Here is a 19,958-nt window from a genome sequence, read left to right as displayed (position 1 = left end):
AGAGGACTTCTTTATCTGGCTAATTTGTTTGCGAGAGAGTGTGATATGATGGACGATATACGTTGGAAAAGTTTAGTAGTGGTGAAAGGTAATATTTCGCAAACAATATGAAGGGTTATTTTGTACATCTCTGATAGGAAGGCATGTTGTGAATATACGGGTTTTGCTTTGGTTGTTATGTTAGACCTGACCTGTCTTAACTATGGAAATACTTCGAGATGTTCCTCATCTTTTGTGGAAGAACATAGTGATCCTGTACTTTACCAAGCTGCTGTTTTTTGTGGATTAGAAATTAAATCATGGACTGGAATATCTTCTCCATCCAATGTTTCACTTTATAGTTTAACTGCTCCTTATTTAAAGTAATAAAACAAAGCCGAACAGACAAAGATTTCGCTACCTATTTTGTAATATTTTAGAAACCCAGTATCAAAGTGTATGAGGTACCGTGAAATCTCAACTTCATACAAGAATAGAGTAATGTGATAAAATTAAAATAGAAGAAAGAAGCTCTTTAGTATATATTAATGAATATAAATATAATTTTATATATTAATGAATATAAATATAATTTTATATATTAATGAACTTGATAGTTGCAGATACTTTGCAATGCAGTGCAGAAAAGATTTGGGCCAGTTTAATGCATGATGCCATCGAGCGCAACAAAGGACGAATTCTGGTGTATCTGTTTACAGCATGTAAAAATACGCTGACTAAGCGATATCCTTTTATGCTACGATGTACGCTAATAGAGGAAATCGATTCATTTGCCAATATTTTTTGTAAAATCATCGCATTGTTAAAAAATGCTGAAGGGACAATAGTGTTTTTCGATTCGGTTGACATTATTTCCTTGGACAGTTCTTTTGACCGAGTGATTGTATTGCTAAAAGGGATTTCGCGTAAGTTGTTATCTGAAACATATGAACGCGTATAGAGGAGTGTTGAGAAAGAATACGACTTCTAAAAATATTTTGCACTTGCCTAAATCCAGTTTATAAGACTCACATTGTTTCTTATTTACATAGATGTTTATGTGAATTTTGTATAGGTAATGTGAATTTCAAAGAATTTCCTATATTTTCATTTGCGTATTTTCAATTTTCAGAATATGCGACTGTCATTGCACGAATGCACGATGAGTGTATTTCTGCTCAAAACTGGGAGAGATTGAGTTCGATTGCTCATACAACATATGCTCTGGAACTCAGAGATTTAATTACACCTCTTTGTACCATTGTTTCATATAAAACTGATGGGAAAAGAATTGTGAAGGTTAATTGTTTATCCAATTAAAGTTATTTGAGTTGCATAAAACAGGAATCACTGCATACTTTAATAATTCTTTAATTGGTTCATGATAAATAAAAAATGTAGTTTTCTTGGATCACATAATATTGTTTCCACCAAATGAAATTTGTTTTCCGCATCACTTGTAATTACTTCCTTGATGACTATATCCTCCATAATCATAAGTTATTTTGCAGGTGGGAACAGTATATATCGACAACACATTCCACTTATTTTTCAAACAATACAAAGCACAAGATACGAATAGGCCTGCTAAACGAGATGGTAACTTACCGGTGCCCAAAAGTTCCTTCAATGTCGGCCTTCACTTGAAAAAGTCGGAGCTTGAAGCCAGAGACCATGTATTTTTACCTTACGAGGCTGCTCAGAAAGAAGAAGGTATAAAATCTGATTATTTTCCTGTTCGAAGTTAGTGTTAACTTCAACTGTATATCTTGTGCGTCATTAAAAAATTGGTATTGAGATATTTACTTTCTAGATTCCTTCCTGGTATTTTAGAATTAGTGAGGTTACGTGTGAGGGAAAATCGGAAGATTCGAGCTGGTGGCCGCATTATTTACACTCCAGATGAAGCAGATGATTTCGATGAAAGTGACCCAGATGATGACCTTGAAATTTAATTTCTTCGTTGAGTTACATATGGCTAAGCTTCAGCTGTTCTATATTTCACTTTTTTCTCTTTTTTTGTAATCGAAATACGTCTCATTCTAAAGTGCATTTTTGACTGTCTGATTTGTAGCCTTCATGTTCTTTCTGATCGTTTTTTTTTTTTTTTTTTAATGTGCATGATTCTGATCTGAAATTTACAAGTATTTATCTTCTTAGAAAGGGATTAAGCTAGTGAAATGGAGCTATAAGCATTTTTCTTCCATTACTTTCAATCTACTCTTTACGTATTCTCTCTTTGTCCCAATTGTTACCTTTTTCTCTGCAGCGAGAGAGCCTTAAAGAAAATCGTTAGCAATTAGCTTTTAAGAAAAAGCATTTTCAAAATGTGTAGTTGGCATATGTCGAACTGTCGTAATTACTATTTTGCAGCACACAAAGCGGGCTACAATTTTAACAAAAAAATTTTCTCATTTCTTTTTATGCTTATGAAGCCATATGTTTTTCGGTTAGTTGATTGCATTTCATGACCCCATCATTTTCTATACATATGTTTCTTTTTTTCACATTACTTCTTTGAATTTTTATTAAAAAGAATAAGATAAAAACTATAATAGTGAACTTTCCTTTTGCGAAAAAAATAATAAAAATATAGTACAGAGGGCACTGGATGACGAATGAGTACAAATAAAGCCGCCAAAACAATTTCAGCAATTTGTCAATCAGATTAATTCGACTTCATTTGATCCAACAGTTTGCTTTACTATGTTTGTTTTCTTTCCTGATGGAATTTACTTGTGATTTGTTGTGTTATTACTATGATATTAATAAATCACTTATATAATGTTCTTTTTTACATCAGTTTCCTTAATCGATTTTTGAATTCACAACCAAATTATTTTCCGATCAATACAGAAACCGAAGATGATGTTATTTACGAATAGCAGAATTCACAATTCTCATAAGAGGGACAAACTGTCAGGTTTTTCTCAACGCCTTCGAATTTAAATAGTTTCAACTGTGCGTAAGATCTAAATTCATACAGTCCTGAAATCTGGAATTCCTGCTGGACGTGTGGATTCTTTGACACTGTTATGTCTGACGTTGTATCATGTAATTCTGAAAGATACGAACAGTCCCGATCTTCCTTTACAGCCATATCCCTTCTCACTAATGAATAGTTGCTATAAATCTTGGGTGTGAAACTTGATTGACCTTTTCAGCCGTACATTTATGCCAGCATTAAATAAACTTATAGTAAATCACTTCATAAATCGCTTGAAAATTCTTTCTTGGGTTATGAAATGAATTGATAATACTGCTTACCCTTCTTTCAAGGAAGTTAATGCTTGCAGCAATGATTTTTGCGTGTTTGTTTTCCGATAATTTCTTAGCCTCGTTACTCAACACCTATAGATTCTAAAAATCCGCAATATTTCAGTATCATTTAAGTCAAATTTTAGATTATACATCTGGAAAAGGAATACTTTTGAGTAATGTCCATCGTGGTGGAAACGCTGCCAAAACTTGATTTCACGGAAGCATTGAAAGATTCTCCGAGGTTCAGGTCAATTTTCTGTAGTTCGTATGAATTTCATTTTTCAAGGTTTTTCAAGGTTGCTGACATAATCCATTTTGATGTATGTTATGAGAGTGTAAAATAAACAGCTCATTGTCCTTTGAATGCTTTTTTTTATATCGATGATGGCTAAAAGTTGGAATTCGGTCAATTTGTTTCAGACAGGCAATTTTGGTGCATGAGCAGTACTTCGCCAAGTTAGATTCAAAGCTTACTGAGGTAGCTTTATCGTTTCATGGGTACTTAGTGGCATCAAATTTTAAGCGCTAAAACGGTCCTGATAATCGGTAAAAATTGTCAGTTTTAGAGGTGGGAATAAAACTGATTGCTTTGAATATTTAATTCCTTTTGTGCATCATAAAAATGATGGTAGAGTGATTTCATTCTTGTCATTTATTAATATTGTTCTGTAGTTAATGAGGAAACCACACTTTTATTATTTATTGTATTATTTTGTAGTGATACTATTGCAGATGTTGCAATTACTTAACTCCTTGGCAGATCATGGGAAGAATTATGTAAATGATTTTTAGTAAGTTTTTCTTGTAAAAATTTCTTGTCAAAACTCTTTTAGTTGGTTTAAGATTTGTCAAGTAGTTTCGAGATTTCAAGAAAATTATGACGTAAAAGTTCCCAATTTCTATCATAACACATGAAGTTTAGATGATTTTTTCGTTCGAAATTGGTATTTTAATTCTGGATGATCAAAAATGTAAAGCTTTGGTGGCAAGATTTCAGCACTTTATCAGCTGTTATCAATCAGTTATGCTACGACTTATTGCCTCAGGATCCATCGCTTTTATTGGCACTCAAATCATTATCGGATGTTTTCGCTCAGGTTGCACATATCTACAAGTCATTTGTGGAACAGTCCCATCTTACTATTGCTGAAAGTCTCATTTCTTTCCTTAAAAAGTAATTTTTTTAATGGTGGGAATATCTTAGTCGCAGAGCACTTCTTAGAGATTTTAGATATAAATTGAAGCAGCATTATGTTTTTAAATCATTGCTGTTTGTTATAATACTGGAAACTTCAGCTGTATTTTTTTTCGTTGAAATTTATTATCTGTTAAGAGGTCAGTGATTGAATGTTTTCTTCAGTAAACGAAGTGTGTTTGCTTCATTCATTAAACTATATTCTGTAAAATCATTCATTAGCACAGCGACATTTCAGTGAACGGTCGAAAGTAACAGAAACGCGTTGCCATTTTGAAAGTTTATCAAATTCACTAGATGAAGCACTTGCAAAGCGTGCTGCGGTGCATCGTGCACGACCAGTGGAGATTGCAGATGCGCGAAATGCTCTTACTGCTGTTGGTACATGTTTTGCACACACTGCGCTCGATTATGTGGCTCAGATAAATATCGCCCATGCACATAAAGATCATATTGTTTTAGACGCTGTAAGTTACTTTTATCTTCACAAATCAAAAAATTTCCATTCTTTTCCGTGCTGCACATATAAACTGTGAATGTTTATGAAATAGGATCTGAAATAAAACTGTATACATTTGTTATTCATGTGAACTATCATTATAGTACGTTCATTCAGTTCACTCCAGTGTATATATTTGAATGTTGCCGTATGTCATGCACATGATTGTTTGAATATGTGAACAAAATCTGATTAACCTCTTTATTCTATTGATTAGTTGGATTCTAATGATTTAATTAGTTGTCCTAACATTAATATATTGCTGCTATGTGTCTTTTAGTTGTGGTCTTTTGTGAAAGAATGCAGTACATTCTTTGTACGTGGGCACGTGTTTTTTGATGAGTGGACAGCGGTTGAAAGTGGTGCAATAGCTGATACCTCATCATTACTGGCGAATAAAAGTAAATCTGTAAAAAGGAAGATGCAAGATCGTCATGCCTTAGTACCTAAGGTAAACCGCTGGTTTCGAAGTGAAAATTCCATTTTTGAATCATTTATAAAATCGAAGTTGCTTTAAAACTAGCATTTTAAGTCAATTTTTGCTTCTGTATTATACCTTTTATTATATTATTATATTATTGTGTTATATATGCTGTACAACTGAACAATTTTTTAGGAAGTATTTCTTCATCCAACTGGTATTTCTCCAGAAGATGATGTTGTGATGGAAGGTTATCTTTTCAAACGAGCTACCAATGCTTTCAAGACATGGCACCGACGTTGGTTTCAAATTAAGGATAATAAATTGGTGAAATTTCTTTAGAAATGACTAATTTTTTTCTAGAAGTTCAAGTGATATATCGTAACAAACTGAGTTAGTTTTCAGTTAGTTTCAAAGAGACTTTCTTAAACATTCTTTTCAAGATATATTCTCATCGATCCGATGCGATGGAGATGCCAACGATTATGGAGTCGGATTTGAAGTTGTGTCTTGTCAGGCCAGCGCCTACAACATTTGAAAGGACGTGCTGTTTTGAATTGGTCACGCCAACAAAGTATTGAATTTTTTCTACCTTGGTCCAAATATCTGAAAGATTAACGATTTTGACAGTGATTCAAAAAAGGCAAGTTCGACCTTTACCATATTTTTAGGAATCATTTGTTGCAAGCCGACTCGGACACATTGTGTAATGCATGGATGCGAGCTCTTCAACGAACGATTCATTATCTACATGAAAATGATGATACGGTACTCCACCTAACAACTGTAAAGCAAATTAGCGATGGAACTTCCGAATCTGCGTCAACTCTGCACCACGAAACATTATTGGCTGAACTGAGACGAATTCCGGGCAATGATGTTTGTGCTGACTGTTGTGTTGAATCTCCAAAATGGGCTAGTATCAATCTTGGTGTAAGTTTACTGGTATTAAAACTAATTTACCATTCCTCGTTAAAATTATTTCATATATTTCACACATAATGCTATTTTTAAATTTTTAAGAATTTTAATATGTAGTTTATATTACGTAGTGTCGTTTTGTTGAGGTAGATAATAAAAGCAGCCGTTTGATTCTAGAATTCAGCTTCACCTTAATTCGTTCGCTATGCTTAAGGATCAAAACATTTATAAATGTATATGAAGCAGGTTAAGATAGTGTTTATAATACAATTTCATATTGCATACCATTGTAATACGCTGAACAACTGTTTCCTTTTTTTAAATTTGGCAAATTGAAAACTCCTTAACATAACTTTGTTTGCAATTTAAATAATGAATAACTTTGCTTGTTTGATTTAGGTTTTATTATGTATTGAATGCTGTGGTATACACCGAAGCTTTGGTGTGCAAGTTTCGAAAGTTCGTTCTTTGATAATGGATACGTTGGAACCGGAACAGAAAAAGGTATTGTTAGCGTTGGGAAATCGCGCGGTAAACGCGATTTATCTTGCTCATATTCCTTCAGTGAAAGTAATCCCGCCGCGTCCTGTTGCTACTTCTGCAAGGTATTTCACATTTTAATTTATAATAAAGCATTTTCTTATAGCATAAATTTAAACCAATATGGTGTTTCTAAACAGTTATACTGTTGCTGTTTTAAACTGCTTTATCTTAAAGTATTAAGCATTATTGCGATGTATGTTCCAGAGTGGAAGTTTCTTCATACTTATGCTGCTACGAGATAAATAACAAAGTGTTAGAAGCAGAACCTATGCATGTTAAATAATTTCAGACCAGTGCGGGAGGCATGGATCAGAGCTAAATACATTGAAAGACGATTTGTAAGAAAATGCAGCGAAAGAGCAAGGGAATCTGCTATCAAACGTTCAAAAGGTTTCCATCGTAAAATTGGGGTTTATAATTTTTTACGGTCGTGGTCTACAGAAAAATTGAGAATTGAATTTTTATTGGCGAGAAATAAAATTTACTTAACACAGAATTGAGAGGACCTTTTTACTTTAGCAATACATCGATCGTCTTCAAATCGAGTTTCTTCAGTCCGTCATTGTTTATCAGAACCATCACCATATTTTGATAATGAACAAGAACAGTTAACTGGGTATTTTTCTGATACAGGATCGAAGCCCATTGAAATCCCAACCAAAGGTTCTTCCAGCGCTTTCTTTTCGATATTAGTTATAAAATGGCTTAAGATGAAATTTCAAAAAAAAACATTATTTTATTTTTTAGTATATTTTTATCAACGCTAAAAAATCTTACTATAGAAGGATGGCCTCATGAATCATTACATAATGCTTTCCGTGCCAGTATTATTTTAGCTATAATTTTTTATAGAAATTGTCTTATTTAAAAGATTTAAATTTCAGAAAGCAGAATATTTAGTACTTTTCTTTCAGATGGCAGAAGAAAGATTTCTGCATACGGATCTGATTCAAATTTGAATATAGCGTATGATAAATGTAAGTTTCTTTTACTTTACAGTGTTATTATTTGTATGGATAACGATTTTGATTTTTCATCTTTTGTAGTAAGTGACGCTAATCATAATAACCGAGCTGTGCTTGCTGCAACAACGGGCGATACTTTAGAATTGTGTCGACTTATTGCAGAAGGTTTCGATGTTAATACTTCTCTGAATGACACAACAGCATTGCACATTGCCATAGAACATGTAAGTTGAAATACTGTAGACTTCATGCTTGTTTCAGATTATCAACGGACATGTATTTCTTATCCTGTCTTAATGTTTTTTCAGGTCTGATGTTCTTGTTACTCTTTGCTCCCTTGCAATTTTCTGAACAGATCCTTTGAGGAATATAGCAATAAATGAATAAACGTATTAATAATGTATTGCTATATTGTTTCATTAAATATCTTTGTATGTCATCTTTTCTAGAAATTTCGAAATTTGCTTTGAATTTAGGATCAAAGTATAGCGGTGGAATTTCTCCTACTAAATGGTGTGAAAGTGAATGCTCTGGATTCATCTCTTAACACTGCGCTTCATATAGCAGCATCGAAGGCATGCACACTGTGAGATGTTCTTTCTCAATATTATATAAAAATTCTTCAAATACATTAAACATTTAACTGCTAAACTAGTAAGAAGCTTTGATCTGTAGAATCGTTTGTCAATTAATGAAACGTGGGGCCGATCAGCGCTTGAGAAATCGATTGAATGAAACACCTTTGGATTTAGCAATTGAAGGCAAACATGCGGATATTGTGACACTGTAAGCACTTAACGTTATTTACTTATCGGTACTTACCGTCAATGGTTAACTTGCAGTGATGAGAATACAATGAATTTGTTCATTCCCTTTAAGTCTTTAAAACTGTTGCTAGTCAAACCACTAATATGGCATTAATTGTCATTTATTGGATTCGAAACCCTCGAAACTTCGCGACATCTTAAGAAGATGAATTCAATCATCTACTGACCTTTTTTACTTATTGTAATTTTAGCAGTGAAGTTGTAGTCAGATGTTGCTTTATTATTGTTATTACAATAGACTGCGAGTGCAAGAAATGCGCGATGAATTTTGCGATGAATTCAATAATCCAATGGACGAAACTGTAGATGACGTGATGCAAGATATCAGTCGCAAAGTTGATCCTTCGCTTCGATAAATTTCCGCTTGGTTTGAACTGCATTACTTCTACAACAGTTTTTTTTTTTTTTAACTTCCTAAGATTTAAAAATGGCCATTTACCCATTTCACCTTCTTCTGTTTTTCGAAATTTCAAAAAAAATTCTCTTAACTTGTTGCATGGATTGCTAGGAATTGTTTACTGATAGAATACTAGAATATTTAATATAATGATATGATTAAAAAAGTTTGTAATTGTTAAGTTATACCACGCATCCTTGTGATAATCTGGGGAGAGCTTCTTCGTTTTTAATTCTGATGTATTATTTGCTAATCATTATTTCTCTCACTTTCAGTGCCAAGAAATATAGAAAATCACGGTAATGGAAAATGAAATAAACCCCTCCAACATTCAAAAGCACATGAAATTAATTTGCTGTTCATATATTTATATGAGAATAATTGCAGTACATTTATCCCATTCTTTCCTTTTTGTTATCTATTTATTTTTTGATTATTTTCTTTTCTCGTAATACCAGAGTATGAAAATTTCTTAGGGGTACCCAAGTGATGAGACATTTATATTCTATACAGTTCATGTCATTCTTCATATTATTACTTTCACTTTTACTTTGTTAATTCTTCAATTATATCTATTTTGTTTTGTTGTATGCTATTATAGTAAATGTGCTTTGATGTAATTTTTCAGCAAATGATGAATCCGGAAATGCAAAACATGCCATTAAAGGTTTTTCAGAGGTTTATATTTCACATAACAATAACTAAGTTCTTTTATATCATCTGTTTCGCATAAAGTAATCGAAACTCGGAACTGTTTAGATGATTGCAAGTCCTTCATTACTGTGATAAAAAGCGTGCAAATTTCACTTCACTTCGATAAGACCTAGGTACGAAATATGGCCATTAGGAAAAGTAGGCCATTAAGAAGATTGACAACAATATAAGAAACATCAGGATATCTCTGGTAGTTTTATAAATATATTCTACTGGCGATCGAATGCTATATGGATCTTAAAAAAATCACAAATCACTCAACTGTACACAATAAAAATATTTGAAATAAACGAAGTAGAGTAAAGTACTTGTAGGTCTAATATGGGAGGAAAGTAGCTAATGACGATAACTTATATCGGAAGTTTTCTCAATTGGCTATGGGCTATATTCGGGTATTGGTGACACCGATCGTAGTAATCCCAGTTGACGGACTATGTTATACTGGTCCGGTATTTCCAACAGCGATTGTACTGCGAATGAAAGTTCACCCGAATCGATACTATCAGCTTTTTGCATCACTTCATGAAATTCAACAAAGTGAAAGTTATCCCAAGGCCTTCTGGGTAAAGATTCATCAAATACCTGAAATTAGCACTCGCAGTTTGCAAATTTATTGAGCATATGCGGACTTCAATAAAACTTAGAAATTAAAAAATAAAATAAATTTTCGGCACAGTGATTACACGAACCTTCATCATATCCCAAGGTCCATCACCAACACCAACAACGATAATTGACAGTGGGTATTGACATGCTCGTACAATTGCTTTCCGAGTCGCCTTTTCGTTCGTCACTTGTCCATCTGCTACTATCACTAATATATGATACTGCAAACAGACTTTTAAATAGAATGCTTCCCTGTTTCAATATCTAGTATAAACAATTATTAAGTGATTAAAGATTATTTCTACCCAATCATTAAAACCGCTGAAATTAACATGATAGAATAACATACTTAATGCAAACGTGTTTTAGTTAATAATTGGTTAAATTTGATGCAGAATTTTATATTCATTTAATATAGATGATTTCAGAATTGAGATGACTTCTAAGAAATTGAATTTAAAAATTGACTTCTTCCCAAAACTGACTTTCCTGTTCTACAAAAAAAGTGCAACAATCAAGGAGACGAACATTTTGGACTTTTTCGCATATCTCTATGGCTTCATAAATCAGCGGAGCGAAATTTGTTGGACCACTTAAACTTATTGTTGGAGTGACTGTATCATATACCCTTCAAAGATGGTTAGTTATTAAATTGCAGAATGGTTTTAAGAAAAAAGTGCTCCAACACTTTTGGGAATTCTAGTAACTAATCATACCAGAATCCCTCTTTTAATGATTTGAATATTTTTGGAAATATAAGACACAAAACTGCATCGAATCTCTCACAAAGATTGGGCGTTTAGGGCGGATGTTTCTGATTCTGACTCAAGATGTCCTAAAATTTCAAGGTAGAGAAATATTCGAAATGTCAAATTACTGCAGCAATTCATCGAGGTCTTTGCATTCGCCTTCAGGTTTCAGCTTGAACACCGACCAATCACTAGTTTTCACATCTCCAAAACCATAAGCTGGTATAAAACCAGATGTGGCAAACGGTGCTAGTATCCGTCCCATGATTTTAATTACCTAAACATTCTAGGTTTTACTATTTGTACATATTAGAAGCCTATCAAGTAATCAAATAGGCTAATCAAGTATTAGCAATTTTCCGTAACTGATGTGAAGATTAATAATGTAGTGAAGACTATTTCTATCATACATTTTTCTATCATATGCAATTTGTATATTTACGTACCTGTTGATAAGGATTTTCTTTAAAAGCATCTATGGAATGCAAAGATCGGCCTTGAAAGCACCGTTCACCTTGGTACTTATTGCTAGCCGTATAGTCAATACCTGAACTTGGTGATGACGTCATTATTCCTTATTTAACACTAAGACTAGTTAAAGGGAAGTTTAAATTAAAACTTACTGGAAAAATTAAAAACTTACTGTAAACTTTCTAAATATTGAAAGATTTTATTTAGTAGAAGAGCAGAATTTTCATTTAGAAATTAAAAAAATTTTACCAAAAATCAAATTTGTGGATTGTAGACCAGCTTTACGCATAGCATTTGACAGGTCTTCAAGTGATGTTAGAGCTAGCAGCATTTCTTGCATACTTGTTACACCCAGTACACTTAACAATGAACTTCTTTTCCTCATCTGAAATGCTTTCGGAAATTTCAATATTCGGATTCGGAAAGGATTGCCCAACTAATATTCAAATAGTCTACCTCATTATTCCCTCAATTTTGTGTGTCTAGTCTTCATGGTCACAATGATCAAATTCCAATTACATCAGGTATCAAAATCAGTACGATTTTATTTATAACAAAAAGCGGATCTTTTGTGAATTCTTCATTTAATTACTGTATATTCTTATATGGCTAATACCCGTGGTGGTTGACTTCCGCTTGATGTAAAACTCCTTGAGCTTCTTAGTAAAGATGCTGATTGCGATGTTTCTACCGGTTTTGTGAGTGGTACATTTCCAGCAGCTCTCGTTGGTTGTGGTATTGAGAACTGCAAATAAAAATGTATTACAAGTAAAATCCATTTTTCATTGATAATGTATGTAGTTTTTTTTTTTTTTTTTTTGAAGGAATTTTTAACTTGCAACAATTTATGCTCTCTCTTAAAAACGAGAATAAATCTTTGAAGTCAAAAGGTAAAACAAAAACAAAAAAAAACATCAGTGCATTCTGCAGCAACTTGATCGAAATAATCCAATAAATTTTCACTATTAACACTTGCTTCATCGGGTGGGATTTCAATGGACTGTATCTCGGGAGCATATGTCATCGCATCATCAATTTCTACCGGTTCTTCTACCTTTTCAAATATCTTAAACCGTGCTTTAAAATCAAATTGAAATTGATTGAAATTAAGATCTAGTTTATAAAGAGGATTTAACAAACAAATAATTCTTACAAAACAATAAGGAATAAATAAAAGAACTGCTTATTACAATGTCGTTAACATTTATTGGATGAACTGATTATTTAAAATAAGCAGCGAAATATTAACTTCATTAGTCCTGAACATCTGACTCGTGGCTTCCGCAGAAGCAGGTAGCTGTTGTACAGTAGGAGCACCGATAACACTACCATTTCCACCAGTATTGTTTAACATTTCCTCTTCAACTATGAAGCCACTGGGTACTTCGGGACGAATCTCACTAGCTACATATTCGATGGCATCTTGTATGTACATTTCCGCCTCTACTAACCGTCTACACTCTTCTTCTGTAAGTGGTTGACGTTCTGTGATCGAAGTTGTGACGGGGGCCGGTAGCTTTCCATCTATGTTCATCTTGTTGCTATCGGTTGCTGCACATGTCCTTTCGGTTTCAACCAATTCTGTTGGTGTTGTTAGAATAAACTAGAAAATCTCCTTATCAGGTTTCCATGATAACTCCTGTGAAGTTTAAATTATCAATTTTACGATATATTGAATTTCTAAATTTGAGTAAAACAAAGGCCAAAAGTCATACGTGATATTCTAAACCTACTTGCTGTTGATTTTCTTGAGAGTTGTAATCTGCTGCAATCACTACAACAGATAACTGATCAGGTGATAACTCAGTTATCACTGCTTTTTGTTTTTGCTCTAGTGTTTTCTGAATAGCAGTATCAGGAAGAGCTAATTTTAATGTGCCACTTGTTTGTCTATTCGCTTCAGCGATCTGCTCTAGCAACATTCCACTATCATTTTTTTGTAGCTCATCCTTATAAACTTTGACGAAATCGTCATCGTTTTCGATCGATGTTGGAATATCCTGCACCAATACATTAGTCACTTCAGTATTGCTCGGTTTATAAATAAATTCTTGAACTCGTTCGACAAAAAATTCCTGAATATGGATACATATATCTTGATTGCTCTTTGTACTTTTCATACCTATATCAATTATTAACTTCATTTCACTTGAGATTTCATAAAAGTCAATTGAATTCCATAAAGCATGAAATGACATCTGTTAAAGCCATTTTATCAAATTTGAATATTAAAATAAGGTCGAAAAATGTTAATATTAGAGCTATGAATTGAAATTTATGGCAGATTTGCTACATTTATAATTAACTCAAACAATTAAAGCTTTTCTGAAAAAAATATTTTCAAATAAAACAATAAATATTTGCTGTAAAAATGCAACTTCAAAGTTCTAAAAAGCCTCAAACAAGGTTGCAATCACCTTGCATACATACTCAGAAAATGTCCAAGAGTTACCGATTGAGCGGGAGCCTCCCAACCATTTGTACTGCTACCACTCCTGCAAGTTTTCAGTTTAAAAAGCTTTTCAAGCTAAATATGGCAAAAACTGGTTTTAAAAAATTCAGAAAATTAACCCATTTCCTCGTTCGCTACCTGTCACAATAGTGTTTGCCGCATCCTGAAATCATGAATGTTATTCAAAGTGAATCGGTAAAACCAATAGATTAAGTGAAAAAGTGACTGAAATTTTCTTCAGTATGAAAAATGAACCTGTATATTGGCAACAACATCTTCTGTGTGCGGTGCCGAATGAACTGCGACTTCATTAGCAAATTTATTTGTTGCTATCGCTGAAGGCGTTTGGTCTAATGTCCTACAGAAATGTTATCTAATAAAATGCGAAATATTAATGAGCAAGATCTCTCTCTCCCTCTTTGGATCGAATAATTCCTTTCGCTTAATTTCCTTCTTTGCCAGATATTCTCTCATCTTTGATTAATAGTCAGATTCAAATTGTTAATGGAAAGGTAACTCTTTTTAATGTTAACTTTTTTTTTTGGAATTGCAAGCAAATCATCGTATACAGTACTTTGCTTTTTTTAATTTTCTACAACATCTTTTTCCGATATTAAAAATTAATTTCTTGTTTATGCAAAACACTAACCTTCGAAGCTGCTGAAACTGTTCCATTTCGGCGCTATTTGTTTCCATTGATATGCAGTCAGCGGGTAAGAAACGATCAATGAGTTGGGATTCTGTTTCAATTTCGGACATCGTACCCGATGCATCTATTACATGTTCAACAAGATCCTGTAACCGTAATTCCTCCATCCGTGCCACTTCACGTTGCCATTCTTTCAGTGCTTCCGTTTCCTCCCTAAAAAAAAATAATAAAGATTTTCAAAAATTGTTTGAAAAGGACCATTTCAGTAGTAACAATTCTTTTTAGCAGTATTCTCGCCCCAAATTTCTGATTTATGATTTTTTTTTTTTTTTTGCAAAACAAACTTGCTAAAATTTGCTTCGGCTTGCCTTAATTTTCCCATTTTTTCCTTCACGGTTTCCGGCTTATCCATTTCTTCATTAGCCATATTCTTCTGTAATATTAAAATTAGGAGTGCTAGAAAATGAAGTAAAATCAAGTGTCCGTTGGAAATGTAAAATTCGAAAAAATATTTGTAGCAAATTATTTAGTACCATTCTGCTAAATTACCTTTGGTGAAAGATTTTCCGCTTCATGGAATTTGTCAATCTGTTTTCGAGCTTCAAGAAACCAAAAAAAGAGAACTGTGAGGATAACAGAAGTAAGGGAAAGGAACATTCTGGTAGTAAAACCAAACAGCATGAATTGCTCCGAATCTGAACATTCCTCCCATTCGTCGGGATCATAACCTAATTCTTTCGAAAAAACCATTTCTTCTTGTTCTAACTATTACTCAATCGTTTCAAAAATGTGTTCCAGAAAATACTGCAAAAAGGGATGAGCCGTTACTTCATTTCTAAATTGAATCTCCGAACTAAAATATTGGAGAAAACAGTTTTTAAGCTAAAACTGAAATTATGAATAAATTTAACTTAAACTGTACTGATATTGAAAAAGATGGAAGAGTTAAAAATTGTTTAACATTACATTAGAGATAAACATGTTGATTTGCCATAGGCAGAGGATGACGAATGCAATTTAACTTCAACTTAAATTTTTAAACCATATCCGATCTCATTATCACTATTCAAGCAGATTTATGAAGGATGGGTTTAATGGAGAGCATGAATCAAATACAAATTGTATATTTTGTCCGCTGTCTCACGATAAAAATCTCACGATAAAAAATGTCATCTATATATTCGTGGTGTCGCTAAACACTTCTTCAGCGATAAGGAAAAATGGCAGCTGTGGAGGATCTAAGACAAAAATATGTATATATGAGTGTGCGTGTGTGTGTGTGTGTGTGTGTGTATGTGTGTGTATGTGTATGTGTGTATGTGTATGTATAAACTAAGGTTCTAGTTTCGAGATTCGTTGAACAATGTGAGAGGAAATCTGAAGAGCATGTCTGCTTCATCCTCACAACTCTAGCTAGTTTGAAGTTTGTCTTAAGATCACTTTCATCGCTGGAAGGTCTGTACCCACCACCTCAAGCACAGCTGCATACGAGAAAGAAAAATCATCTTAAGCGTTCATGTTTCTCTTCGAACACTCTCACTTCGAAGATTTCATTTCCTTTTCTTCCGACTCACTGCAACACCAGTTGTTCCCATGAGCAGCCATGTTGCAACATACGTATTCAAAGAGGAATTCACCCAAATTTCTATTTTTGATCCACAGATCGCCAGGTCTGATATTTTTGAATCCAATGAATGACAGAATTTCCGAGAAATAACCGGAAGCAAATAGACAAATAGCAACAACCAGGAAAAATGACCTCCTTTATGTGTGTCCCCCGACTTGTATCACTTCTTTTCATCTTTCAAAACTGATTGAAGCTAAAATGTGAAACGAAAAATGCGTAGCAAAACTTATTTATAAAACGGCGAAGTGTATGCAGCAATGATATTTACATTTACATTTAAGCTAAAAAAAATTTTTCACAAAAATAGTACCTTCATATAATTTACAAGCATCAATAAACACATCAGACTCAAAGCTCACTGAAAAAATTATAAAGAACAAAAAGAGGGTAAATGCGAAAAAAAAGGAACTTTCAAACAAAACTTCACCAAAGAGAAACTCCAAAGTAAAATCATCAGTTCGTATAACTACCTCATTTGAATTAACAAGAAAAAGGGGAAAATGGTAACAGAATTATTTTTCAGGAATGAAAATCAAACAAGAACATCAAAATCATAACTTTAAGCTCCAGATGTTAAGGAAATGTTGACAATGGACGATTGTTTGAGAAAGTGATGAGGATTAAAATTAACCTTATAAAACATAAATATTCAAACCAGTAATAAATTGGGACTAATCCGATGAACTGAAGAAGATCGTTAAAAGCAAACTATATGATCGGCCATTTATACCCGACAGATGAGTGGAAAGCATATAAAATAAAATGAAATCGAAAAAGTTCAAGATATGAATAGTGATGCAAATTTTTCCTCATAGACAGTTCCGTAAAACTGTTTCTTAAAAAGTTCCACTGACAGAAGATGTCAAACTGTTAATCTGAAGCTTTTGGGTTTTCCCAGTATCAGAAAACTTAAGCGAAATGAGGAGACAGTATTAAATATCGGTTAGTTAGGACCGGAAAACCGGACCACTAACAATCTAAATAAATGGATTAAACCGGAGAGCTTAGACGATTAATGTAACACGACCAATCTAACATTCCTGTGCTCAACTTTAGAGCTGCAATGTATTAAAACAAAAGTAAAGCAAGTACTTAGTACTCTTTTGTGAGAGAAAAGCATAGGAATGTTCTAGCTCATTCAGATGCAAAGACAATATAATGGAGAAAAAAAATGGAATAAGAAAACATTCTAGAAACTGGAAACTACCAGATAGCAATGTTGGAAAGTACTGCTTCCAATATTCTCCAAGAGTCATAATCCCAGCCAGATGACGCTCACCGGAGGTTGAACTTTGTTGGAAATTCTTTACAAATAGATAAAGATATTTACATATACAGAAATACACATAAAGACAAGATAGAAAAGTTCGTTAACTGAACATACAAAATTAATTTGCAGTAAACTGATAGCTATTCTTAATATCTTCAGTATTTTCCTCAGTATTTCAGCTCTCAATTATCTCACTGAATATGAAAGAAAAACAATCCAAACTTCTGGGATTTTTAAGGAACTAAAATACATTATATTATAAATGAAGATAAAAAAAGAATGAGTTACGCAGGTGGCAAACTGTGATGTATGCCAGACGCAGCCGAAGAACAAGTCAATGATTCTAAACCTATAAGTGTATGTGCAGTAAATGATGATAACATGGCTGAGTCAACGGGTTCCATACACGATGGACAGCTAAACGATCGCATCAACCAATCATCCACACAATTCTTATGATAGCAATGCATACAAGGCAAATAACGAATCGGATCACCATCAACGAAATCTATCATACAAATTGGACACCTAAAAGAGAGAACAAGAATTATATGACACTACAAAAAGTAAAATTCTTTCTCAAAACAGGTACTGTCATTAATGACTCATTTCAAATTCTAAAATAAGCGAGGGCGTTATATCAGGGAAAAAACAGAAAAAAAGAACTATAATCCTAACTTATTTTATAATAAAATTACCATTACTATAAGTAGAAAATTTAAAAAATTCTTGTAACATGAAGAAAGGTATGAAATGTGAAGTGATCTAATTTTAAGTCATCCTTCATTAAACAAAAATCGATTTTGTTGACAGTTAATCAGGAATGACACGACATAATTCTCTTATAAAACATTCTTCTATCCCACCTCAAGAAAAGAAAGAAAAAGTAAGCCAAAGCTCGATTCGCTTCAAACTTTAAAATAAGTGAAGACGTTATATCAGACATCAGTTATATCAAGACAGCTATTTCCATCTACAATTAACACACGTAAACTCAAAATGACATAACAAATACAAAAACAAAAAAAAAAAAAACACATGAAAAATGTGTTTACTCGATATCTCTCATTTTTGCTTCTTCTTTATATGTGTCAGCAGGAATCTGTTCTAGTAGTGTTGACACGTGAACTTTTTTAGGGTCTTCTATCAATAATTCTTGTCGCCTTCTTTCGCTGCTTGTTTCTGAGACCCACAGTTCATTTGTGTATGCACTGTGCAACTAAGAAAAAAAAAATAATGTAAAAGAAGACCAGATCCATAAAAATGATCAACTTCTATGGACAATAAAAAATTTTAAGCCTAAAACAACAAAAATTAAAAAAAGACATTAAAAAATTCGTTTCTAAGTTTTCCTTCCGATTAAAATCTTTCAGTAGATTACTACAAATTCTTAAACTGGAACCTATCTCCACACGTTTTAAATATGTACTACCGCAGTATAATGATGATATTTCGGGTGTGCTCAACTTTTGACTACACTAGCTTGAATAGAAGTAGTTAGAATAAGGTAGTAACTCAAAATTTATGGACCTATCTCTTCTCAAATTATGCTTCTCTTCATATGGGATAAGCGCTAATCAGTAGCAAGCAATACAATCTCAGAGAATAACCATCAAAAGTTAACTATCAAGCGTTATGGTTTAAAAAACCTCTGAATCGGGATATCTCATTATAGTATTACTGCCGCTAGCATTATCAATGACTTCTTCCAGTGCGGAGTGATCGTCGCTACGCAATAAGTTCGGGAACAGTAACGGCAAACAGTTCCCCATACTCGTTCCTTTTCCCATACATCGATTGGTACCACCAAACAGCAATATGGAGATTAATGAAAGGATCTGCCGGATTATCAAAAGTAGGAAGAGACAATCTGCAAAATAAAACGACAGTTAAAACTGGAATAACTGGAAATCTGAAAATTATATTCGACTGAGAAATTACAAAATAAAATGCATTAGAAATGAAAAAGTCTTTGCCATCAATAACTTCATAATGCGATGGAAACGCAGCACATGACGATATCTGTCTAATTTACTAAAGTATTCGCCTTCTGAGAAACGTAAAGGAAAACAAAGGCAAAATGGAGATGGGTATGAAGTAAAACTTGGAATTGTGATTATTAGAGACCAATAAATTATTTAAGTGTAATGTTTTAACATTCATATGGGAAATATTATTTATGCAAAGTTAAGAGAGCAGAAGTGCTAAATGGTAACACATTACGAAACATAAAGTGGATTATAGGATAATTGGTACCAGGAAATAAAGAGAACCACGTGACGTGGCGGTGTTGTACGAGATAAGGTAGATGATGACTGAGTACCGCTAATCCCGCACATCTATCATCCCAAATCGAGAAGTCACTTCACCACACTTTTACACACATCCTTCCACGCTGCTTGCCGCGCCGCG

The 19,958-nt window shown here is 33.3% G+C and overlaps 4 protein-coding genes across 6 annotated transcripts; 2 read left to right on the top strand and 2 right to left on the bottom strand.

Annotated features, from left to right (window-relative positions):
* Positions 1 to 48: 48 nt before the first annotated feature.
* Positions 49 to 1,934, top strand: Bm9819 (uncharacterized protein; the record flags this gene model as incomplete). The annotated part of the gene is made up of 5 exons (XM_043079077.1): positions 49 to 88; positions 603 to 905; positions 1,112 to 1,272; positions 1,491 to 1,692; positions 1,813 to 1,934. The coding sequence occupies 5 exons, from the start codon at positions 49 to 51 to the stop codon at positions 1,932 to 1,934; spliced, it is 828 nt and encodes a 275-aa protein (XP_042935011.1).
* Positions 1,935 to 3,416: 1,482 nt separating this feature from the next.
* Bma-cnt-1 (GTP-ase activating protein for Arf containing protein) lies at positions 3,417 to 8,967 on the top strand (the record flags this gene model as incomplete). The annotated part of the gene is made up of 17 exons (XM_043079076.1): positions 3,417 to 3,487; positions 3,661 to 3,718; positions 3,973 to 4,031; positions 4,238 to 4,414; positions 4,674 to 4,902; positions 5,215 to 5,385; positions 5,551 to 5,682; positions 5,799 to 5,929; positions 6,027 to 6,288; positions 6,676 to 6,881; positions 7,109 to 7,209; positions 7,339 to 7,482; positions 7,734 to 7,796; positions 7,866 to 8,008; positions 8,261 to 8,370; positions 8,460 to 8,570; positions 8,850 to 8,967. The coding sequence occupies 17 exons, from the start codon at positions 3,417 to 3,419 to the stop codon at positions 8,965 to 8,967; spliced, it is 2,286 nt and encodes a 761-aa protein (XP_042935010.1).
* A 1,130-nt stretch (positions 8,968 to 10,097) lies between these two features.
* Positions 10,098 to 15,399, bottom strand: Bma-cpna-1 (Copine family protein; the record flags this gene model as incomplete). Of its 3 annotated transcripts, XM_043079073.1 has the most annotated exons (16): positions 10,098 to 10,304; positions 10,412 to 10,549; positions 10,857 to 10,956; positions 11,206 to 11,354; positions 11,524 to 11,624; positions 11,798 to 11,933; positions 12,165 to 12,293; positions 12,462 to 12,602; positions 12,798 to 13,151; positions 13,282 to 13,623; positions 14,001 to 14,043; positions 14,120 to 14,163; positions 14,256 to 14,358; positions 14,650 to 14,862; positions 14,994 to 15,082; positions 15,199 to 15,399. In XM_043079073.1, 16 exons carry the CDS (start codon positions 15,397 to 15,399, stop codon positions 10,098 to 10,100), a joined length of 2,490 nt encoding a protein of 829 aa, XP_042935007.1. The 3 variants fall into 3 exon arrangements, with proteins under 3 accessions (XP_042935007.1, XP_042935008.1, XP_042935009.1); XM_043079074.1 differs by lacking the exon at positions 15,199 to 15,399 and having other exon boundaries at positions 14,994 to 15,076; XM_043079075.1 differs by lacking the exons at positions 10,857 to 10,956; positions 11,206 to 11,354; positions 11,524 to 11,624; ... (9 more) ...; positions 14,994 to 15,082; positions 15,199 to 15,399 and having other exon boundaries at positions 10,412 to 10,420.
* Positions 15,400 to 17,830: 2,431 nt separating this feature from the next.
* Positions 17,831 to 19,336, bottom strand: Bm1886 (Nedd4 WW domain-binding protein 2, putative; the record flags this gene model as incomplete). Its single annotated transcript, XM_001900841.2, has 3 exons — positions 17,831 to 18,074; positions 18,602 to 18,765; positions 19,196 to 19,336. 3 exons carry the CDS (start codon positions 19,334 to 19,336, stop codon positions 17,831 to 17,833), a joined length of 549 nt encoding a protein of 182 aa, XP_001900876.2.
* Positions 19,337 to 19,958: the final 622 nt, after the last annotated feature.

This window comes from Brugia malayi (assembly GCF_000002995.4).
Source record: "Brugia malayi strain FR3 genome assembly, contig: Bm_v4_Chr2_contig_001, whole genome shotgun sequence".
NCBI classification, from domain to species: Eukaryota; Metazoa; Nematoda; class Chromadorea; order Rhabditida; family Onchocercidae; genus Brugia; species Brugia malayi.
This window is presented reverse-complemented; position numbering and strand designations above follow the sequence as displayed.